This window comes from Lupinus angustifolius, chromosome LG15, assembly GCF_001865875.1.
Source record: "Lupinus angustifolius cultivar Tanjil chromosome LG15, LupAngTanjil_v1.0, whole genome shotgun sequence".
Classification (NCBI taxonomy): domain Eukaryota; kingdom Viridiplantae; phylum Streptophyta; class Magnoliopsida; order Fabales; family Fabaceae; genus Lupinus; species Lupinus angustifolius.
This window is the reverse complement of record NC_032023.1, coordinates 500,865-525,408: the sequence shown is the minus strand read 5'-3', so window position 1 is coordinate 525,408 and position 24,544 is coordinate 500,865. Positions and strand designations below refer to the sequence as shown.

The 24,544-nt window shown below is 35.4% G+C and overlaps 2 protein-coding genes across 3 annotated transcripts; one reads left to right on the top strand and one right to left on the bottom strand.

Annotated features, from left to right (window-relative positions):
- On the bottom strand, window positions 369-4,081 carry LOC109328401 (apoptotic chromatin condensation inducer in the nucleus-like). Its single transcript, XM_019561855.1, has 5 exons — window positions 3,953-4,081; window positions 2,335-3,648; window positions 1,972-2,166; window positions 1,376-1,527; window positions 369-1,254 (listed from the first exon to the last, which is right to left on the bottom strand). The coding sequence occupies exons 2-5, from the start codon at window positions 3,608-3,610 to the stop codon at window positions 799-801; spliced, it is 2,079 nt and encodes a 692-aa protein (XP_019417400.1). The 5' UTR covers window positions 3,611-3,648; window positions 3,953-4,081; the 3' UTR covers window positions 369-798.
- On the top strand, window positions 10,125-23,057 carry LOC109327919. 2 transcript variants are annotated; one of them, XM_019561097.1, is made up of 8 exons: window positions 10,125-10,219; window positions 10,320-10,399; window positions 14,185-14,258; window positions 14,682-17,748; window positions 17,971-20,515; window positions 21,065-21,519; window positions 22,321-22,437; window positions 22,642-23,057. In XM_019561097.1, the coding sequence occupies exons 2-8, from the start codon at window positions 10,379-10,381 to the stop codon at window positions 22,780-22,782; spliced, it is 6,420 nt and encodes a 2,139-aa protein (XP_019416642.1). In that variant the 5' UTR covers window positions 10,125-10,219; window positions 10,320-10,378; the 3' UTR covers window positions 22,783-23,057. The 2 variants fall into 2 exon arrangements, with proteins under 2 accessions (XP_019416642.1, XP_019416641.1); XM_019561096.1 differs by lacking the exons at window positions 10,125-10,219; window positions 10,320-10,399 and adding exons at window positions 12,806-12,900; window positions 13,001-13,080.

The following is a 24,544-nucleotide window of genomic DNA, read 5'->3' as shown; positions in this document are numbered from 1 at the left end:
GACTTATGTTACATAAATTCATGACTACAAGCCATACGTTTCTGCTTCCAAAAAATGCTTCAGGAAGATAACCCATCATTTTCTATTGATTTTGAGTGCCAATATTTTAGATACTAGAATCTTTGGACTAAAAAGGAACACCATTTTTTCTGCTATTTTTACATAGCATCACAACAATATCAGATTCCACAACAGCAATAGTATTAATCTCGTTCACACAATGTATCTAAACATTTCTTATATCATAACCCCAAAGATAAATTGGAAAATCAGCCTTCATTACAGAGCAAGACCACAAAAACTGCTGCATGTCAATCGAATCGCAGGGCTTGGAGATGAGAAAATAGTATGCTAAACCAACAACAGGGTAATACAAACATAAATTAACATTCAACAAAATAAAACACTAGCATCAAGAAAAGGCCAAGTAGCATAACCGCAAAGATACCGCGATTTGGTACCATGGCAGGAGAAAAACACAATTTAATGTCAATTTGTGCATCAAAGTTAAAGATGTTTGGACAGATGTTCACTTTTACTAGTTCACACATTGGGGAAATTCTATCCACCTAAATAGCTCTTGGTTTATGAAGCTCCAAAACTAAGGAAATTCAAGTCTCGAGATGCATTAGAAATCACAATTTTTAACAGAGGCAAGCATCAGCATACCCGGCTGAGATGCACTCAAAATACTTCCATATCACTAACAACACTTCCATATTACTAACTAGCACAATGGTCAAGACTCAAGAAAAGGAAAATCAGCAAAACCTTCAAGGGAATAATTGTAGGCTATGCCTACTGCCTGGAGCTTTTACCTTGTGCTGCGAGTTTTGCAGCAACTTGCTCTTCAGACAAAGGTAGATAGTAGATCCGAGGAGTTGCTGTGGTTTTGCGGAAGAGATCATCCAGAGTGACAATAGGCGGGTCAGCTTTCTCAAGAAAGGGTGGTGGTGATGGAAGCCGTTCTCTTGCTACTGGTGGGAACAATGGTGGCGGAGGTGGGAGAGTAGCTGGAGGTGGAGGCAGGTCCCTGTGCAGGCGGGGGGGAGGCTCTGGCTGTGAAGAAGGTGGTGCAAGAGGAACAGCTGGACCACTGCTGAGGGATGGAGCCTGACTAGTAGGAGGTTCTAACTTCATCTTCACTTCTTCGGGCTCAACATACTCAGCAACTAAGAGGCGCCCACCATTTGGAGGCCATTGCAGATTATAAACTGCATTTCGTGTCTCAATGGCTTCTTCGATGGATGAGTACTACATCACCAAGAAATCAACAATGCTCAATTAGAGTTACTCGGATCTATATGACAAACGCAATAACATCACATGGGAACTTCACAGTTGCAGGAAGAGAGGGATGAGAATCGAATCTTACAGTAACATAGCAGTGGGTCTTTATCTGGTCCATCCAGAAACTGTTAACTTTCCCAGTCTTACCAAGAAGCTCTTGCACTGCTTTTAGAGTAAAAGGACGGAGGAAACGGTCAATCCTGAGAGAATCAGTTGGGGGCTTCTGTGATGGTGGAACTGTCAAAGATAAAAGAGACACTATTTAGACTTAAAAGGCAGAGAAACAGAGGACATGGCACAAAGCTGCAAACCGAAACACACTGGTCTGACAACAAAGTAAATCCATAAAATAAGGACATTACAACAAGGAGGGAAATACAACTGTAAATGCACACAATAATAACCAACAACCAAGCCTTATATCAAAATGAAAATTCATACAAGTACAGAAAATTCACATAAGTGATTATCTATCTTCAAATAAATTACGGATTGAATATTAGATGTGCGCTTACTGTGCTTTGGAGAAGTGTCCAGAACTAAATATCAAAGTGCCGGGAAATTAATTGATTTTTTGAACAACAAACCAAGAATTGAAAATTGATTTACACTAACACCATAACAGAAATAAGACTACCAGATCTTCATAGGTTCACCCATATCAGAATAATGTAAACTTACCAATGCGTTCTTTAGGTGCATCATCAGTTGCAAAGGAATCAGACCTAGAGAAATTGCGTTTCAGAGAAACTGGCCCATCCTTGGGTGTTGTAGCGGATTTGGGAGTAGTGCTCTGTGGATCTGGTCCTTTAACTGTTTCATTGTTCCACCTACGTTGCCTTTTTGCAGGCTCATTGTTCCCAACTGATGCTTGTTCTGTGACACAATGTTCCAAGGATGATTTATACACAAAACTGACATTAACAACAGCATACCCGGAAGACACCATATATTGACATATAATTTCTTGCTTGAGCTTAGGATACAGCCGCAAAATAAAAGAAAAAAATATTTTTTAGGATGAAGATAAAATATAATGCTTACCATTAAATTTTCGTTTCTCAACCAGATCAACTGGACTCATGTCAATATCTTGGTGGGAATAACTTTTTCCTCCAGATTGACCATCCCCCACAACAACAGTGCTATTTTCCTCCTTCACAGTAGGCACTTCGGTACTCTCCACTTTGTCTCTCAGTTCATCAACATTGAACTTAGAGTCAAATTGCTTACTCTCGGGCAAATCCTCCTCCATGGAATCATCTCCAGAACTTCTATCTAAGTTTAACTTTTCTGGATAACCCACATCATCACTGCTATTGGATTTGTTCAAGTCTGGACTTATAACAGTATTGTTATTTTCTTCAACAGGTTCATTTCTGGATGATGGTTCTTCCACCATCTCCGTCCTAACAATATCTTGTTCTAATTTGACATTATCAGTAATTATAGTATCCTTTAGTTCATTCTTTTCATTAATTGACACAGAATCACTAGAAATAGAATCAGATTTTACTTGAGACCCTACTAAACTAGGGTTGACCTCAGATACCTGGTTTTCAGGAGCAGAAATGTTGGGCACGAGATCCTCGTGCAGAGGCTTTGCGTCAGACTCCAGTTGGGGCTTTGAGTCCTCATTCTCCAGCTGTGCATTTGACACCTCATTCTCCAGCTCGGTTCCTGCGCCCTCATTATTCTTATCTGTGTGACGCACCTCTAACTCCTCATTCTCCACCTTGGTTCCTGAATCATCGATATTTTTTTCAGTGCTGTGAGAATCTTCACCACCGACTACTACTTCCATCAACACATTCTCAGTGACTATGGTGGTGGTGGTGGTCTCCACAACAGAAGCATGAGTAACTAGTTCCTCTCCCGCATTTTCAGAATCAACAACAGCGGGCAAGCCCGTAGGTTCAACATCTTGATCTATGGCCGATGCACTATTGTCAACTGGAATGGTAACGTCATCCTGCTTGTCATCAACCAAACCCTCCATAACCTTTTCTGCCTTATCCATTTCAATAAGTTCAACTACACCAACATTTTCCTTCTCGGCCGCTTCAAATTTTCCCTCATTCTCCACCTTATCAACAGCTACATCATCCACAGCAACAGTCTCAGCTTCAATTTCTTTACCCTCAAAACCATTCACCTCCTCTTCCTTCTCGGAAGCCTCAACGGCATCCCTTTCAGCGCGAAGTGCATCATCCAAACGCCTGACTAAATCATTCTTCAAACCGGTAGTAGTTAACCTCCTCCTCTTCAGCTCCTCTTTCAGCTCTGTAACTTTCCACTGATGAATCGGCTTCGACGACATTATATCACAATACAATTCACAAATCAAACTTCCTTAACCTGCAATGACTACTTAAATTTGATCAACAATCAACAAATTATAAAGAAAAAAGATCAACAGATAAATTCAACCAAACACAAGGTTTGTCCGAAAATCACTAACCCATCATTTTTTCTTTGTTAAAATGCAACCTTTACTTAAAAAAAATAATAATAGCAGAATGAAAAATAAACAACACCATTTTCTAAGAAAAAATAATTAGCGATACCATAACGAAAAAGTATAAAAAAATAAATAAATTCGGAAAAGATATTGAATTTATGAATAATGAAAGACAATAACGTGAAGGGAATGAGGAATTACTTGCTGACAATGAAGGGCTTTAGAAGAATGAAGAAAATAGGGTTAGCGGTATTGTGGTTATGGAAACCCTAATTTGAGAAGAAGAAGAAGAAACAAAGAAGCATAGAAGAATATTAATTTCGCATTTTCGCTCTATCTACTCTTTCGTACTCTTTTCATTTCCTCTATTTTTATTATTTTTATTTTCTTGAAAAAAGACAAAAAAAATAGATGCAAGAGAAATTAGTGAGTACAAACCAATGGTTTATCCAAAAAAAAAACTAAAAAAATGAATACCTTTTGATACGTGGCTATAAAGTAATTGATAATAAGACCACGTCTAATTTTATATAAATACATGTTGTTAACTTTTTATTACATTTTCAATCAGTTAAAATGACACATATTGTAATAGAGAAGATATTGGACCTAAAATGTAGAGAGCAGCCCAAACATGGAAAAAGCCAACGGCAATCAACACAGTATAATTGGTAGTCCAGTACATCATCACCAATCACAATTATAATTTTTAGATAACTAATAGTACGGTATATATGCGGGTAATAAGTATTTACTGATACTATTTAATTATATATTTATATAATTTATAATAATCAATATATAAAATAATTTATTACATGAATAATATGATAAACTTATTATAATAGTCAAATAAATGTAATTTATTATGAAATAATAATAGAGTATATGATATATAATTTTAAAAATAAAAAAAGACTATAATATATATACAATTTAATTAAAAAATAAATTTATAAATTTGCGAATACTCACGAGACAGGTATTATCGCGGGTACTCGTTGTGGGTATTTCTACGAGTACTCACTAGTCAGGTTTTTTTGCCATCCCTAGTAGGGTGGGCATGAGTCGAGTTGGGTTAGGTAAGGCTTATACCTTAGCTGGTCCTAAATGTTGGTTATGTCATCTTTTTTGTGCTCGGACTTGATCCTATACCCAATGTTAACCTGACCCAAAATGTCGACTAAGACAACATTTGAACTCGACCATAGATCTGGTTAAATATAATACATACATATTTTAGATAAAGTTTTCTAACTATTTTACTTATTATTATGGATATTCAATTTGACATATGAAGCAATATATGTTTTTTTGTACTACCAATAGTATCTTCTCACCCTTTTGGAAAATGATATATGTATGTATATTGTTAATTATATATATATATATATATATATGATGAAAAAAATAAAGAATCAATGATACTTTCGATCAAAGAAATGTAATTATTATATAAACAATTGCATATAGACACATACAAACATGATAAGTATGTGACAATGAGACTGGTCGAGATCCATAAGGTAGAATTTTTGCACAAAAATACATATATTATCAATATTAAATTAAAATCTTTGGACTTCGGTCGCAAAATTTGACAAAAACAATGTGTGATCCCCATAATCTATTTTATCAAATGTAAAATCATTACGAACTCAAATAAAATCATAGTATATATACATGTAAGAGAACTTGACCGCTTTTCTATAAATTTTAAAAGGACTATACAAATTATATTGTACATATTTATCAAACCAAAAACCGAAAAAAAAAATAAACTCAGCTCATTATTTTCATAAAAAGGTTAGAAGTATTTTTATAAATAAAAAAAAAAACAAGGGTACCTGCCCCATCTGTTACTACCATGGTCTAGTTAAAGAATGGAATAATAAATAATGTAGAGATTAGAGAATCCCAATGATTAGTGATAACAGCAAATGCTTACGAGGATGCAAGTGCAAATAACATGTCTTGTTACTACCCACTACACCAAATATAGTATACTATAATATTAAGGTTAATTTCAACATGTTGCTAATTACCTTCTATTTCACTTTAACGTTCACCTCTTGCATCTTATAATAACTTCATTCTTATATTAAAAAAAATGGGAGAGAAATCACTTATTCTTAACTTAAAATTTTAGTCATTAATTTTAGGAATATTTAATGATTTATATCTATTAAATAATTCAAATCATTGAATTTTTTTATAATTGATGGCTAAAATATGAAATAATATTTTTAAACTTACTTTTGAATTAAATGAATTTCCTCTCAAAAAATTTATTCTACAACAATAGCTTTCTATATCAAAATTTGATAATTTTTCTTTAAAAAGAAAGAAAAATTGTATGGTCCTTTCTACTTTTCACAGAAATTTCTTGCATGATCCAACTAAGCAAGTGATACTTGATATCACTGTTTGAGTCTTTTGACTTTACTTCTATCGTTTGGCTTAGCCAAAATCAAGAGCTTGGCTCAACTCAAATGAAGATCCATGTGAGCTTGTGATGAATAATTTATTGAAGTATGGTTCTTATTAATTATTGTATCTAAATAATTAGTCTAAGATGCTCCAACGTGATAATTGCTATTAAACTATAGTGTTTTGGAACATACATATTATGGGTTCGATTAAATGGATTATTATTATTATTATTATTATATTTTGAATCCTAAATAAATTCAAATTAATATAGAATATACGGGGTTAATCATTTTCAATACTAAAGAACAATTAGCTAAAAGAAATTCTATTAGAAAAATAAAAGGAAATGAAATTATATAATTATTTTGATATACTAAAGAACATTTCAACACATAAAGTGAAATAAAAAAGCATGCGGAAGATTAAATTATATCATTATATTAGATTTGAAAATAAAATAGATTAATTATTTCCAATCAATTTTAAAATTAAGCCCACCAATTTCTCACCTATAGGAAAAATAACTTCATGAATATATATTCTATTGCGTACGGTTAACAATCTTGATAATTATCCGCGAATTCTATTGTTCAAGGAAAGGTTGGAAGAGCTATTTTAAATCTAGTAATGAAAATGATCCAGAGGTGCATGTGAACTTGGAAGGAAAATCTACTTAATAAGGCTGGTCATTTGTGTCTTACAAAGTCCGTTATCTCCTTAAATCCTATCTACACCATGTGGTTTATGTGGTTACCCTAAAGTGTTTGCAATGATATAAACAGAATGACGAGGAACTTTGTGTGGGGAAGGGATGTTAGCAAGTAGGGTTTTAATTTGGTGAGTTGAGATGTTGTCACGAGGCATAAAAGTGATAGTGGACTTGAGATAAGGGATATAGAACTGCGAACATTTCACTTCTTGGTAAGATGAGTTAGAATTTGATTAGTAATAAGGATAAGTTTTGCTTCAAAGGAACAAGTATCATGGAGAGAATTCTATGTTGTTTGCTTACTGTGTCTTACACACGGAGAAGTATTGTAAAGACAACTCATAAGCTTAAAGATGATTTCACTTTGCATATGCGGAGTGTGGATAAGTCCTTTTGGTATGACAAGTGGACAGGTTTTGGAAAGCTTTGGAATTATGTCAACTTTGTCAATATATCTAATACACATGAAGGATATTTGGAATGATGGTGCTTGGAACTTGAATATTCTTTACGATTTGGTTCATTCTAAGGTTAAATACCTAATTTGTAATACTTAACCCCTTAACTACTTTGAGGAAAACAATGAGTATATGTCTAACGTTTGGAAGTTGGTGTGGCATCTTTGGATTTTAAAGAAAGTGAAGTTGGTGTGTTGGCTTGGTCTTCACAAGGTCTTGCCTTCTAATGAGATACGTTATAAGAGGAAGAAGATGATGAATCTAACTTGTATGAGATGCAATGAATGTGTTGGAAATCTTATGTATATTTCTAGAGACTGTTAGGACTCCTCCATATTATAGACAATACTTGGTGTAACTACCCTTTCTTTCTGAATGACCTAGTCCTTTTTTATTTGATTATTGGAGAATTGCACTCACCACAATAAGTTGTTCTTTTTGGTAGGGGTTTGGTGGGCGTGGAGATGGATGAAAAACTCCACTCTAAGCAAATCACTTGGGATATTAATCTTGTTGCTCACAATACTCATCAAAACAATTGAGAGTGGAACCATATGTGCCTTGATGCTTTCTCGAAGGAGGATCACCTTTGATTTGTTGGAAATTGCCTGGAAATTGGTCAGATTAAAATTAATATTGATGGTAGCTGCATGAAAGGTTCAAATATAATGGGAGGAGAAAGTGCTATTTGTTACAATTCATGCATGATGTATGCTTCTCATTCAAATCGGATGGCAATGATTTGTTATTAATAGGATATATTCTCATTCAAATAGAAATTGATTGTAATTAATTGTTTTTGATTATTTTCCTTTTTGTATATTTAAGTTTCCTTTTGCTATGTATCTATAATTAGCATAGTTGTTTTATTCAACAAAAAATAAACAATTACAATTACATTCAAATTCCCTCTTTACATGGTATCAGCCTACCATCGATCCTTCATTGTTTTAAACACTCATGGCTGCCATCAAATTCCCTCTTTACACTATTCATGACTATGCATGTCGTTGGTTGTAAGGGTTTTCAACCAACTTTGTAGTTGGATCACCTATCGTATTTAAGGTTTTTGGCTATGGAGTAGGGTTTGAAGCTTGCGTGAAACTTGAGTTTTAAAAAGGTTATTATGGGAAGTGATTGTTTTGAAGTTGTTCAAATTCTTTCAGAAGGAATCCAAATTCGTCTTAACCATATTTTGAGTGTAGTCACAAAAGTTCACGCAGAGATATGTTAAGTTTGACTCATTGAGTTTAAGTTTGTTGTTAGAGAGACTAATAAAGTAAGGATATGCTTGCACTCATCAGTAACATTGAAGACCTGATCCATAGTTCTGCCTGATTGTTAACACAATCTTAACATGGATCTCACTTTTTTGTTTTAGTTTCTTTATCTTCTTTAGGTTCCAATGTACCAAAAAAGAATCAAACCAAAACAATCCACAATTTTGATTGTATTTTATTTTTTCAATCCAAATTTTTATTTTAAATCTAAGTTTATATGAAAGTTAAACACCAACAACATAGTTGATCGTTGATACATAATTGAGTTCACAATTTGATTGCTAGCATAAAAAATGTTGTTGAAAGATATTATATTCCAAGTCTATAATCTATCTACCTCCAAAAATTATATAAAGCTTTTATCATGGAAGAAAAAAACAGGTGTATCAATCCTAAAAACAATCCTTATTGTATTAAATAAATCATAGAGTATAATTTATTAGGATATTATTTATATTAATTAAATCCATTATTTGACATTGATAACCGAGAAATGAATGAAATAAATTTTAAATATATACATATATGTTCCGTTATCTCTGGAATATAATAAAATCAAATTCTTTACCATTTAGGTATATCTATCAAATGGATTTAACATTTTTTATTTATTTTTCTTATAAATTAAGTTAAAATAATTTTTTTATTATTTTACCTTATTTTTAGGCTTCAATTTAATCTTCTAATAATATAAAGATATTAGAAAAATAGACAATCAAACTAACATTTTATTTTGTTAAAGGACCGAATTAAAATAAGATATAAGACTAGATTTAAGTAAATGGTCAAATTAAAATCTATAGATGAGAGAAGATTTTAATAGTGGATGCAGCTAAGTCTCCAACAATATCTACGCATTCTGTCCTGATAAACAACATAGAAAAAATATATACACTATCGATCAATATACTACCTATTATTAATAGTTTAATCATTGAGTGTAAAATGTAGTGTAAAGATTCGTACACATGTACTTCATCATCTACCATTCATTTAGATTATCTTTTTTGAAAAGTCAACAATAATAAAAAATCAACGGTGATGATACAATGATAGTGTATAAAACTCATACACTGTCAGTGCATACATCCATCTTGATCATTATTGATACATTATTAAATACAAATGAATGACGAATGATATATTATCCATGTATAAATCTTTAAATGACGATACATACATATTATAAAAAAAAATTAAGTTTAGTTTTTTTGTATTATCAAGAATATCATTTTCATTTTTTGGTAGAAAACTAATTTTTTGAGGTGCATGAGTACCCTTCCAACAAATGTCAATCTTAAAAATCGAACTCTTAGTAAAACCTTAATAGACGAAACTTGTTAATGAAGTAAGTGTCCCATGTTAAGCCGTAAGTGAAGCCAAGCTGTTATGTTAGAGTTAGAGTTAGAGTTGTCGGTGGTGATGCGTTGTCAAATGTGTGTAATACAACAAACACTGTAAAAAAACAACAAAGTCTATTCTTTTCTTCCATAACTATAACCATTCAATTTCACACTCTTCACACATCTTTTCTTTCTTTTCATTTTTCTCTCTATCTCCCTTCTCCATCTAACAATTTCTTAGCAAGGTTAAGGATCATATCAACACTGTTTATTCATTATTTTTGTATTAACATTTTATTCAACCTTTGTTTTCTTAATTACTTTGATTCTTTGGTTTTGGAACAGGGAAGGGAGCTAGTGTTTTGATCTGCTAACCTAAGCTGGCGACCACACTTACTTGGAGAATGTTTGCTCCTAATGATATGGTATTTATTCTATTTCCACATTTTTTATCATAATTTCCGGGTGAGTCTCGGCGCAACGATAAAGTTGTTGACTAGTGAGTAAGAGGTCACGAGTTCAAATCCAGCTTAGTGACTAAGAGGTCACGAGTTCAAATCCCGGTAACAGCCTCTTCGTAAGGTTGCTTAAACACATCCTATATGAATACTATTAGGTGAGAGTCTCGTGCGCTACCTGCCTTTATATCTATCTTTGATGGGTTAGTTAGTTGGTTTTTATATTCAATTGTGATACTCTCTTGACACTATGTGAAGCTATAAGTAGCATTTGTTGGTACTCATGTTAGAACGAGATGGAACATAAGTATTTCATAAATAAAAGAAGAACAAGACAAGGGGGTTAAAAAGTGGGGTATTTTGGTTCTGTTAAAAGGGTTAGAGCCAAAGAGAATAGAACGAAACATCGTGTTTTATTCTCTTCTGTTCGTGCATCTAACGCTACCGTATAGTTTATGGAGTCTTCTATTTTTGTACAACCAAGTTAGACTCTCAGTATAGACATTTTATATTGATGTGAGTGTCAGCGAGCAATGAGGCGTCCTTTCTTTTAGGTGCAGATGTGAGATATGTGATTCCCTCTTTACACTATTCATGACTATGCATGTCGTTGGTTGTAAGGGTTTTCAACCAACTTTGTAGTTGGATCACCTATCGTATTTAAGGTTTTTGGCTATGGAGTAGGGTTTGAAGCTTGCGTGAAACTTGAGTTTTAAAAAGGTTATTATGGGAAGTGATTGTTTTGAAGTTGTTCAAATTCTTTCAGAAGGAATCCAAATTCGTCTTAACCATATTTTGAGTGTAGTCACAAAAGTTCACGCAGAGATATGTTAAGTTTGACTCATTGAGTTTAAGTTTGTTGTTAGAGAGACTAATAAAGTAAGGATATGCTTGCACTCATCAGTAACATTGAAGACCTGATCCATAGTTCTGCCTGATTGTTAACACAATCTTAACATGGATCTCACTTTTTTGTTTTAGTTTCTTTATCTTCTTTAGGTTCCAATGTACCAAAAAAGAATCAAACCAAAACAATCCACAATTTTGATTGTATTTTATTTTTTCAATCCAAATTTTTATTTTAAATCTAAGTTTATATGAAAGTTAAACACCAACAACATAGTTGATCGTTGATACATAATTGAGTTCACAATTTGATTGCTAGCATAAAAAATGTTGTTGAAAGATATTATATTCCAAGTCTATAATCTATCTACCTCCAAAAATTATATAAAGCTTTTATCATGGAAGAAAAAAACAGGTGTATCAATCCTAAAAACAATCCTTATTGTATTAAATAAATCATAGAGTATAATTTATTAGGATATTATTTATATTAATTAAATCCATTATTTGACATTGATAACCGAGAAATGAATGAAATAAATTTTAAATATATACATATATGTTCCGTTATCTCTGGAATATAATAAAATCAAATTCTTTACCATTTAGGTATATCTATCAAATGGATTTAACATTTTTTATTTATTTTTCTTATAAATTAAGTTAAAATAATTTTTTTATTATTTTACCTTATTTTTAGGCTTCAATTTAATCTTCTAATAATATAAAGATATTAGAAAAATAGACAATCAAACTAACATTTTATTTTGTTAAAGGACCGAATTAAAATAAGATATAAGACTAGATTTAAGTAAATGGTCAAATTAAAATCTATAGATGAGAGAAGATTTTAATAGTGGATGCAGCTAAGTCTCCAACAATATCTACGCATTCTGTCCTGATAAACAACATAGAAAAAATATATACACTATCGATCAATATACTACCTATTATTAATAGTTTAATCATTGAGTGTAAAATGTAGTGTAAAGATTCGTACACATGTACTTCATCATCTACCATTCATTTAGATTATCTTTTTTGAAAAGTCAACAATAATAAAAAATCAACGGTGATGATACAATGATAGTGTATAAAACTCATACACTGTCAGTGCATACATCCATCTTGATCATTATTGATACATTATTAAATACAAATGAATGACGAATGATATATTATCCATGTATAAATCTTTAAATGACGATACATACATATTATAAAAAAAAATTAAGTTTAGTTTTTTTGTATTATCAAGAATATCATTTTCATTTTTTGGTAGAAAACTAATTTTTTGAGGTGCATGAGTACCCTTCCAACAAATGTCAATCTTAAAAATCGAACTCTTAGTAAAACCTTAATAGACGAAACTTGTTAATGAAGTAAGTGTCCCATGTTAAGCCGTAAGTGAAGCCAAGCTGTTATGTTAGAGTTAGAGTTAGAGTTGTCGGTGGTGATGCGTTGTCAAATGTGTGTAATACAACAAACACTGTAAAAAAACAACAAAGTCTATTCTTTTCTTCCATAACTATAACCATTCAATTTCACACTCTTCACACATCTTTTCTTTCTTTTCATTTTTCTCTCTATCTCCCTTCTCCATCTAACAATTTCTTAGCAAGGTTAAGGATCATATCAACACTGTTTATTCATTATTTTTGTATTAACATTTTATTCAACCTTTGTTTTCTTAATTACTTTGATTCTTTGGTTTTGGAACAGGGAAGGGAGCTAGTGTTTTGATCTGCTAACCTAAGCTGGCGACCACACTTACTTGGAGAATGTTTGCTCCTAATGATATGGTATTTATTCTATTTCCACATTTTTTATCATAATTTCCGGGTGAGTCTCGGCGCAACGATAAAGTTGTTGACTAGTGAGTAAGAGGTCACGAGTTCAAATCCAGCTTAGTGACTAAGAGGTCACGAGTTCAAATCCCGGTAACAGCCTCTTCGTAAGGTTGCTTAAACACATCCTATATGAATACTATTAGGTGAGAGTCTCGTGCGCTACCTGCCTTTATATCTATCTTTGATGGGTTAGTTAGTTGGTTTTTATATTCAATTGTGATACTCTCTTGACACTATGTGAAGCTATAAGTAGCATTTGTTGGTACTCATGTTAGAACGAGATGGAACATAAGTATTTCATAAATAAAAGAAGAACAAGACAAGGGGGTTAAAAAGTGGGGTATTTTGGTTCTGTTAAAAGGGTTAGAGCCAAAGAGAATAGAACGAAACATCGTGTTTTATTCTCTTCTGTTCGTGCATCTAACGCTACCGTATAGTTTATGGAGTCTTCTATTTTTGTACAACCAAGTTAGACTCTCAGTATAGACATTTTATATTGATGTGAGTGTCAGCGAGCAATGAGGCGTCCTTTCTTTTAGGTGCAGATGTGAGATATGTGTCGACTAGAGTGTTAAATCTAGTTGTACAAATAATGAATTTTATAATTTATACTTCCTTTGAGATTTCCTCTCTTTTTGTGCTATAAAATGCAATCCTCAATGGTTAGAAGTCAAACGGATTCGATGGCAACAATCTTATTTGTTCAAAACTTTGACATTTTTTCAATTTCTTGATATGGAATTTTCGATTTCTCCTCCTGTCGTATAGCATATCACTTAGTTTTCTGTCCTTCAATGCCTTTATGAATCGGGGCAATAGTAAATACCACTGGGTTTCCGTGTAACTTGCAATTAAAAGTAGGGAAAACAAAATAGAAAGTAAGAACTGCTTCTAGACTGATTTTTACCCATATTGTGTTGTATCGAATATATTGTTCCTATGTTTGTGCTAATTTTTGTTGTTTCCAATATATTTGATCAGTGCAGTAAATGGGATTATTTAGAGACATACTGAAATTCCATTTGACCATTTCCACTGCCATTCTTTTTATTGCAGGAAAGAAATGGTGATGGGAAGACTCATGATTCAGACTCTTCAGTTCCCCATTCGGCTCTGAAGATGGGATTGAGGTTGGTTACAGTTTCATACATGCATATAAATTATATTAAAGAGGAACAAAATACAGTCTGATAAAATAATTGAATTAATCGTTGAATGCTTGTAATTTCTTGCGTTCCACACATTTTCTACTTTAGGATCAGCACTTCTGCATGCAGCCAAGTAAGTTAACACCCATGGGTCGCTCTTGTTGTAGTATTATAGCTTGTCATCTGTACCAAAAAGTCAAAGACATAAAAGAAAAATGTTTTTATGTTGAGAATCTCATACCGTAGCATATAAGGCTGTGGCGGCTTTGACAATATCACTTGTATGGTATCTAATTTTAACTATCATCTTACGTGATGCTTTATTTCGTGGACCATTGAAATTTGAATTTGAGCATAAAACCTTATATAGAAGCTTTTGAATATTATATTCCTAACTATTTGCAGAGAACGCACCAGCAGCAACATGGAGGATCCAGATGGGACATTAGCAAGTGTTGCCCAATGCATTGAGCAGTTGCGTCAGAGCTCATCGTCTGTGCAAGAGAAGGAGCGTTCCTTGAAGCAGTTATTGGAGCTTATTGATATGCGTGAAAATGCTTTCAGTGCCGTTGGATCACACTCTCAGGCAGTTCCAGTACTTGTGTCCCTTCTCCGGTCAGGGTCATTGAATGTGAAGATACAAGCAGCAACTGTATTGGGATCCCTTTGTAAAGAAAATGAGCTAAGGGTGAAAGTATTACTTGGAGGATGCATTCCTCCATTGCTCGGTCTACTCAAGTCAAGTTCAGCTGAAGGGCAAGTTGCTGCTGCAAAGACTATTTTTGCTGTGACTCAAGGTGGTGCCAAAGATCATGTTGGATCAAAAATCTTTTCAACTGAAGGAGTTGTGCCGGTGCTCTGGCAGCAGCTGCAAAAGGGCCTCAAGAGTGGAAATGTAGTTGATAGTTTATTGACTGGAGCATTGAAGAATCTCTCCAGCAGTACTGAAGGGTTCTGGAATGCCACAGTACAAGCTGGAGGAGTGGACATACTAGTGAAGTTACTGACAACGGGACAGTCTAGTACTTTAGCTAACGTGTGCTTTTTACTTGCCTGTATGATGATGGAGGATGCATCTGTATGTTCAAAGGTGTTGACAGCAGAGGCAACAAAGCAACTCCTCAAACTTTTAGGCCAAGGTAATGATGCCCCTGTTAGAGCTGAAGCAGCTGGTGCTCTTAAATCGCTCTCGGCCCAGAGCAAAGATGCAAGGCGGGAGATATCAAATTCTAATGGCATTCCTGCTTTGATCAATGCTACCATAGCTCCTTCCAAGGAGTTCATGCAAGGTGAATATGCCCAAGCATTACAGGAGAATGCTATGTGTGCTCTAGCAAACATCTCTGGTGGTTTGTCTTCTGTCATCTCCAGCCTTGGTCAAAGCCTGGAATCGTGCACCTCACCTACCCAAAGTGCTGACACCTTAGGGGCTTTAGCTTCCGCTCTTATGATATATGATGACAAGGCGGAATCTACTAAAGCATCAGATCCGTTGGTAGTTGAGCAGACTTTACTCAAGCAATTTAAACCTCATGTACCCTTCCTTGTGCAGGAACGGACCATTGAAGCCCTAGCTAGTTTGTACAGCAACCCCATGCTCTCTATTAAGCTTGAAAGTTCTGATGCAAAGCGTTTGCTTGTTGGTCTAATAACAATGGCTGCCAGTGAAGTGCAAGAGGAGCTTCTAAAAGCTCTCTTGACACTGTGCAATGGTGAAGGCAGTCTATGGCGCACACTTCAAGGCCGTGAAGGAGTTCAGCTGCTGATATCTCTTCTGGGGCTTTCATCAGAGCACCAGCAAGAATGTGCTGTTTCACTCCTTTGCCTTCTATCTAATGAAAATGACGAAAGCAAATGGGCCATTACAGCTGCTGGTGGTATACCTCCACTTGTTCAAATCTTGGAGTCAGGATCAGTTAAAGCAAAGGAAGATTCCGCAACAATCCTTAGGAACCTATGCAATCACAGTGAGGATATACGTGCTTGTGTTGAAAGTGCTGATGCTGTTCCTGCATTGTTGTGGTTATTGAAGAATGGAAGCCCAAACGGGAAGGAGATTGCAGCGAAGACCTTGAATCACTTGATTCATAAATCTGATACCGCAACTATCAGTCAGCTTACAGCATTATTGACTAGTGATCTTCCTGAATCTAAGGTTTATGTTTTAGATGCTTTGAGAAGTATGCTTTCTGTTGTTCCTCTTGGTGATATTCTACGTGAAGGTAGTGCTGCAAGTGATGCAATTGATACAATGATAAAAATATTGAGGTCGACCAAGGAAGAAACTCAGGCAAAGTCTGCATCAGCTCTGGCAGGAATTTTTGAAACAAGGAAAGATGTGCGCGAAAGCAGCATTGCTGTTAAAACGCTTTGGTCAGTCATGAAGTTGCTTAGTGTTGAATCTGAAAGTATCTTAATAGAGTCGTCACGCTGCCTGGCTGCAATATTTCTTTCCATCAAAGAGAACAGGGATGTAGCTGCTATTGCTAGAGATGCATTATCACCTCTAGTTGCACTAGCTAACTCTTCAGTTTTGGAAGTGGCAGAGTTGGCAACATGTGCTTTGGCAAATCTTATTTTAGATAGTGAAACTGCAGAGAAAGCTGTTGCCAAAGACGTTATCTTGCCTGCTACCAAAGTATTACGCGAAGGCACAATTTCTGGTAAAACACATGCTGCAGCAGCAATTGCTCGCCTCTTACATTCTAGAAAAGTTGATTTTTCTGTAATTGACTGTGTCAATCGTGCTGGCACTGTTCTGGCACTAGTTTCTTTCTTAGACTCTGCTATTAATGAATCTGTTGCCACGTCCGAGGCTCTAGAAGCACTTGCCATTTTGTCCAGGTCGGAAGTGACCAATGCACATAGTAAACCTGCATGGGCAGTTTTGGCTGAATTCCCTAAAAGCATAAGCCCAATAGTCCTGTCTATTGCTGATTCAACACCGATGTTGCAGGATAAAGCTATTGAGATATTATCTCGATTATGCAAGGATCAGCCTGTTGTCTTAGGAGACACTGTTGTTACTGCCACTGGATGTATATCTTCAATAGCTAAGAGGATAGTCAGTTCCACTTCTACAAATGCAAAGGTCAAAACCGGGGGCGCTGCAGTTCTTATTTGTGCTGCAAAAGTAAATCACCAGAGACTGGTGGAAGATCTCAATTTATCAAACTTGTCTGCAGATCTTGTTCAGTCTCTTGTTGATATGCTTATTTCTGAACAGCGTTGTTTGGGTAATCAAGATGATGACAACAAGGAAGTCATCAGCATTTACAGGCTTACAAAAGAAGAAGCCAATGGTGGTGAATCCAACACTGGCACTGCCACTATATCTGGTGCCCACTTAGCTACGTGGTTACTGTCTATTCTTGCTTGTCATGATCAAAGAAGTAGAATTGCAATAATGGAGGCTGGTGCAATTGAGGTTCTCACCGATATGATTTCAAATTGTTACTCACAATATAGTCAGGTATTGCCTTTTATCATTATGTTTTCAGTTTCCGAAGGAACTAGACAGTTATATCTGATTCGCACATTATTGTATTTGCATGAAAACATCCTAATTCTTCAAATCTTATTCCTTCATAATGACCCACCTCACTGACACATGTTGTAGTTAGATAACTGGTTCATATATTACCATTATTTCTGTATATCAACATCTGTTTGCTCCTTTATGGTGACCATGCAGATTGAGTATAAAGAAGATAGCAGCATGTGGATTTCTGCTTTACTGTTGGCAATATTATTTCAAGACAGAGATATCATACGAGAAAATGCAACCATGAAATCTATACCAGCCCTCGCCAATTTATTAAAGTCAGAGGAATCAGCCAACAGATATTTTGCTGCACAAGCAATTGCTAGCCTAGTCTGTAATGGTAGTAGGGGAACTCTTCTGTCTGTGGCAAATTCCGGGGCAGCAGGTGGACTTATCACCTTGCTTGGCTGTGCAGATTCTGATATACAGGATCTTCTACAACTGTCAGAGGAATTTTCATTGGTGCGCTATCCTGATCAAGTTGCTCTTGAGAGGTTGTTTAGAGTTGATGACATAAGAGTTGGTGCCGCATCTCGGAAGGCAATACCTGCCCTAGTTGATTTGCTCAAACCAATTCCAGATCGCCCAGGAGCACCATTTTTAACAATTGGGCTTTTGACTCAGCTTGCTGGAGATTGTCCACCAAATACGATTCTAATGGTAGAGTCTGGAGCTTTAGAGGCACTTACTAAGTATCTTTCACTGGGTCCACAAGATGCAACTGAAGAAGCTGCTACAGATCTGTTAGGAATTCTGTTTAGCAGCGCTGAGATACGAAGACATGAGTCAGCTTTTGGTGCTGTTCCTCAACTTGTGGCTGTACTACGGTTAGGAGGAAGAGCTTCAAGGTATAGTGCTGCAAAAGCCTTGGAAACTTTATTCTCTGCTGATCATATTAGAAATGCAGAGAGTGCTCGACAAGCTGTTCAACCCTTGGTGGAGATTCTTAACACTGGTTTAGAGAGGGAGCAGCATGCTGCAATTGCTGCGTTGGTTAGGCTACTGAGTGAAAACCCTTCAAGGGCACTTGCTGTTGCAGATGTTGAGATGAATGCAGTGGATGTCCTTTGCAGGATCCTTTCATCAGACTGCTCATTGGACCTCAAAGGGGATGCTGCTGAATTATGCTGTGTTCTTTTCGGAAATACCAGGATTCGGTCCACGATGGCTGCTGCCCGCTGTGTTGAACCTCTGGTCTCTCTCCTTGTTTCTGAGTATAGTCCTGCTCAACATTCAGTTGTCCGGGCTTTGGACAAGCTTGTAGATGATGAGCAACTGGCTGAATTAGTTGCTGCTCATGGTGCAGTTATTCCTCTAGTTGGCCTACTGTACGGTAGGAACTATGTGCTTCACGAGGCCATTTCCAGAGCTCTGGTCAAGTTAGGAAAAGATAGACCTGCTTGTAAAATGGAAATGGTGAGAGCTGGAGTTATTGAATGCATACTTGACATCCTACATGAAGCACCTGATTATCTATGTGCAGCTTTTTCAGAATTGTTGCGTATATTGACCAATAACGCTAACATAGCTAAAGGACCATCTGCTGCTAAAGTGGTTGAACCCCTGCTTTTGTTGCTGACTAGACATGAATTTGGGCCTGATGGACAACATAGTGCATTGCAGGTTTTGGTTAATATCTTAGAGCATCCACAGTGTCGTGCTGATTATTCATTGACTTCTCACCAAGCTATCGAGCCACTTATTCCCTTGCTTGATTCTCCAATATCAGCAGTGCAACAGTTGGCTGCTGAGCTTCTCTCACATCTTCTTTTAGAAGAACACCTTCAGAGAGATTCTGTGGCACAGCAAGTAATTGGCCCTCTTATACGAGCTCTTGGTTCTGGTATACATATATTGCAGCAGAGAGCTGTCAAGGCTCTGGTTGGTATTGCACTGATATGGCCAAATGAAATTGCGAAAGAGGGTGGTGTTTTTGAAATTTCCAAAGTGATATTGCAAGAAGATCCTTCCCTTCCTCATGCTGTATGGGAGTCTGCTGCCTCTATTTTGGCAAGTATTCTTCAATATAGTTCTGAATTCTACTTGGAGGTGCCTGTTGCTGTTTTGGTAAGGCTGCTTCGGTCTGGCTTAGAGGGCACAGTTGTCGGTGCGTTGAATGCTCTTCTTGTATTGGAAAGTGATGATGGAACTAGTGCAGAAGCAATGGCTGAAAGTGGTGCCATAGAGGCTCTCTTGGAACTCCTAAGATCCCATCAGTGTGAGGAAACTGCTGCAAGACTCTTAGAGGTATTGCTGAACAATGTAAAGATCAGAGAAACAAAAGTTACTAAATCAGCTATCTTACCATTATCCCAGTACCTCTTGGATCCACAAACCCAAGCACAGCAGGCAAGGTTGTTGGCAACTTTGGCTCTTGGTGATCTATTCCAGAATGAGGGACTTGCTCGAACACCTGATGCGGTTTCAGCTTGTCGTGCTTTAGTAAATGTGCTTGAAGACCAACCAACCGAAGAAATGAAAGTCGTAGCCATATGTGCTTTGCAAAACCTTGTGATGTACAGTCGATCAAATAAAAGAGCTGTTGCAGAGGCCGGTGGTGTTCAGGTCATATTGGATCTGATAGGTTCAAGTCATCCTGAAACATCTGTTCAGGCTGCAATGTTTATTAAACTTCTCTTTTCAAATCACACTATTCAAGAGTATGCCTCTAGTGAAACTGTCAGGACGATAACTGGTGAGTTCTCTGTGTATCATGTGTGTTATTTTCATTCTGAACAACTGCATATTTGTTACTTTTATGTGGCTTCTTCTAATGCAGAATTTTTCTTATCCTTGCACCAGTTAATTGACAAACCACAGTAAATTCATTGTCTTTACTTTATAAGCTGCACATAACTTGATTTTTGAAGTATTTCTCCATATAAGGCCAATGATGTTACACATGAAGAAGTTAACAATATATTGGTTAAAAGCAGAACCAATTTTTCCATGTTACTGAATGGTCATGAAAACTAAAATTTTGGGAAAGTACAGAGTAGTAAAATTTGTGTCTTGTGTACTTCACATAATTGCTTCATAAGTTGAACAGTTTGACTCTATTCATTCTATATAACCTCTTGTGTAAAAAATAAGCACCTAGTCTTCTGTTAAGTGTTCAGTTAATTGAGGAGCAATGATGATTCTATCTGCTTATCACTTTAAGTTACTTAACCATGTCAAAAGGAACTCTGTCTCTTTCTCCGGCGGGTAAACATTGTCTAACAAAGTTTCTATGGTCTTGCAGCTGCTATTGAAAAAGATTTATGGGCTACTGGAACTGTGAACGATGAGTATTTGAAAGCTTTAAATTCTCTATTTAGCAACTTCCCACGACTGAGAGCAACCGAACCAGCAACTCTTAGCATTCCACATCTCGTTACATCCTTGAAGACAGGTTCAGAGGCTTCTCAGGAAGCTGCATTGGATGCACTTTTTCTGCTCAGACAAGCTTGGTCAGCATGCCCAGCAGAAGTTTCAAGAGCCCAGTCCATAGCAGCTGCAGATGCTATCCCTTTGCTGCAGTACTTAATCCAGTCCGGACCGCCTCGGTTTCAGGAGAAGGCAGAATTCTTATTGCAGTGTTTGCCGGGAACGTTGGTGGTGATCATAAAGCGCGGTAATAATATGAAGCAGTCTGTTGGTAATCCAAGTGTTTATTGTAAACTTACACTTGGCAACACCCCTCCAAGGCAAACCAAGGTATTTTTTTATACATAATTTCATAATTTCTTGTGATCTTCTCCTCATATGCACTAGGAATAGGTGACATTACTAAGGAAACTCTCAACCAAAGGAACAATATAAGACCTGCAATGTTATATGAGATTGAATGTTGAGCGATAAAATATCAAATACACTCCATGTAGGTAGCAGAATGAGAACATTGTGTTGGATGAGTGAACACACTAGACAAGATAGGATTAGAAATGATTGAATTAGGGAGACAAATGGAGTAAGTCCTGTTGTAGAAAAGATGGTAGAATAACGTTCCTAGGTGGTTTAGATATGTGTGGAGGAGACCTGTAGAAGTTCCTATAAGGAGAGTAGATCAAATGGAGGCTAGTCCTATTCCTAGAGGAAGAGGGTGACCAAGAAAAAACATGGGAGAAATGATTAAGAAAGATTTACAATAAATGCTTTGTCGATGAACACAACTTATGATAGAGCATTATGGCATCATTCGATTCATGTAGCCAAAACCTAACTTAGTTAGATAAAAGTTTGGTTGTTGTTGTTGTTTCCATTCCTTTCCCCGCTGTTCAATCCATCCAAACATAGATGAATGTCTCTCCATGTCAATCATGTACATGAGCGGTCCAGTCCGCGAGGCTCATACCTAATGAGTCTGGAGGAGTTGATGTATGCAGTCTGCAAGCGGAGTATATTATATAGCATTCACATCAATTTTTCGGCTGAATCGATATAAAACTTTATTATTAATCTGTTTTATTCCTCATGAGAAAGTGAATATACTAATGACCATGAGAATGTGTTAATCAGGTGGTCTCAACTGGCCCTAATCCAGATTGGGATGAGAGCTTTTCATGGTCCTTCGAGAGTCCTCCAAAAGGCCAAAAACTTCATATTTCTTGCAAAAATAAGAGCAAAATGGGAAAGGTAAGAAAACATAAAACTATTAAATACACTTATTACAATTTTTTTTTTGTACTACCAACGATATCCCATCCTCCTCGGGTAAGTAACTAACCTTTTTCGGGGCGCGCGACTACCCCTGCCAACAAGTGTTATTTATCTCAAGTTATTTAGCTTTTACATTTCCAACTTAACTAAAAACCTCTATATTTTTTTATTTTATGACAGAGTTCATTTGGAAAAGTTACAATCCAGATTGATAGGGTGGTAATGTTGGGAGCAGTATCTGGAGAATATACACTGTTACCAGAAAGCAAAAGTGGGCCATCAAGGAATTTAGAAATAGAATTTCAGTGGTCTAATAAATAAGTGATACCCTTTTGACTATAGGGGTTGAAAGTTATTTTTTTTTTGGGTTTAAATCTTGAATTATTTATAATTGAGTGTATATAGCAGCAAATATTTATTTTTATTCTATAGTCCTAAACAAATTATTTAGACATTATTTTTGTGTGACTTGGTCCTTCATTTCCTAGGATCACCACTATGGTCATGAAGATTAGGCCTGCTTCTGTTTTATTGTATGTATCAAAAACATATGGTACTTGTCAATTTAATGAAAAATAGTATGTTTTATGTATTTAGGGATTGTACACTTTTTATGCACATTGAGAAGTAAATTGAAGAAGAAATAACAATGGTATAATAGTGTCATGTGTTACCAAAAAAATGAAATGCCTTGTGATTTAAATGTGGATTTAGTTTTGTTTTATGATTGAAATTCTGATGGAGTGATAAAATATCATGTTCAGTAAGTGGAGATTTTAGATTTTCGATTATTTGTATATAACTTTTGAGAATAATGTATCTCCTCACATAAAGAGATAACTTATCTCCTCTAGCCAGTAAAATGTGACATGTGTGCTATTTTGTTTATTTTTAAAAATATTTTTATAGAAAATGATGAAACATGACACATGTCATGATTTTACTGGCAGAAGGAGATAACTTATCTCCTTATACAAGAAGATACTTCATTCCCTAAAATAAATTGTAATTTAGTTTCCATGTCAGTTTTTCAGTATCAATTGCCCCCTCATGTTGCAAGTTGTTTGTATATGAAGTTTGCATAACAAGAAATTATAATTTCATGCATGTTTAGACAAGTATTATTTTGTTTTTTTTTCTGTGTGCTATTATTAATGATTAAATGCTCCACATACGTGAGTCTTCATGTAAGTTTTTCTCTTGGTTTAGCTAGCAAAATGCTCCATTTTCTTCTTCCATCTGTATAACAAGGAAAATGTTTTCCACCGAGTTTAATATCTATGCATTACTAGTGTAAAAATTAAAATTTATAACAGTTAGTACATCATTCAACATTTATTTGGATTACTTTTTTGGAGAATCAATGAATAATGAATGATACAATAACAATGTGAAAAACTCATATTTTCCGGGTATACATTTGTTTCTTTTTATTTTATAGCTTACATCACTCACATTTACCTAATTGATAGAATTAACTGTGTCTAATTTTTAAATCCAAACTTAGTACTAGACCCAATAAAACTCGACCCTATCTAGACTTGATCATGATCGAGCCAACTAGGTGAGCGGGTAGGATGAGTCGTGCTCACCTCTAATATCTAATCAATGAGTTAGGTATCTTGAAAAGAGTGTTAAATTTACACAAATGAATGAGAGAAGTTCTTCGGACTTCTTGTGAAAAAGAACTTTGGTACTTATTAGCACTTTTATTCATGTAATGGCCAAGATAGGCCATACCACTTTTATAAGCCATTATAAACAGAAAAGAGCACTATGTGATTTCAGCACAAACAAAAAATATATTCCTAAAGACAAAAAGTTAAAAAAAGCTCAATATATATAATGAACCTAGACAAGATTTTAAACAAGTGAAAAATTACAAATTAAAGTAAGAATACTGTTCAGGCGTGCAACTTTATCCTATGTTTAGAATTTGTAAATATTAATGGGTTTCAGAAGGCTGAAAAGGTTGTCATAAAGTTAATTAGTAGCTTCAGAAAATCAAACATGTAATTATATGTCCATAGTTCTATATGAATCTAGACGTAATTGTTGACAACATTAAGCATATAAACTTCAA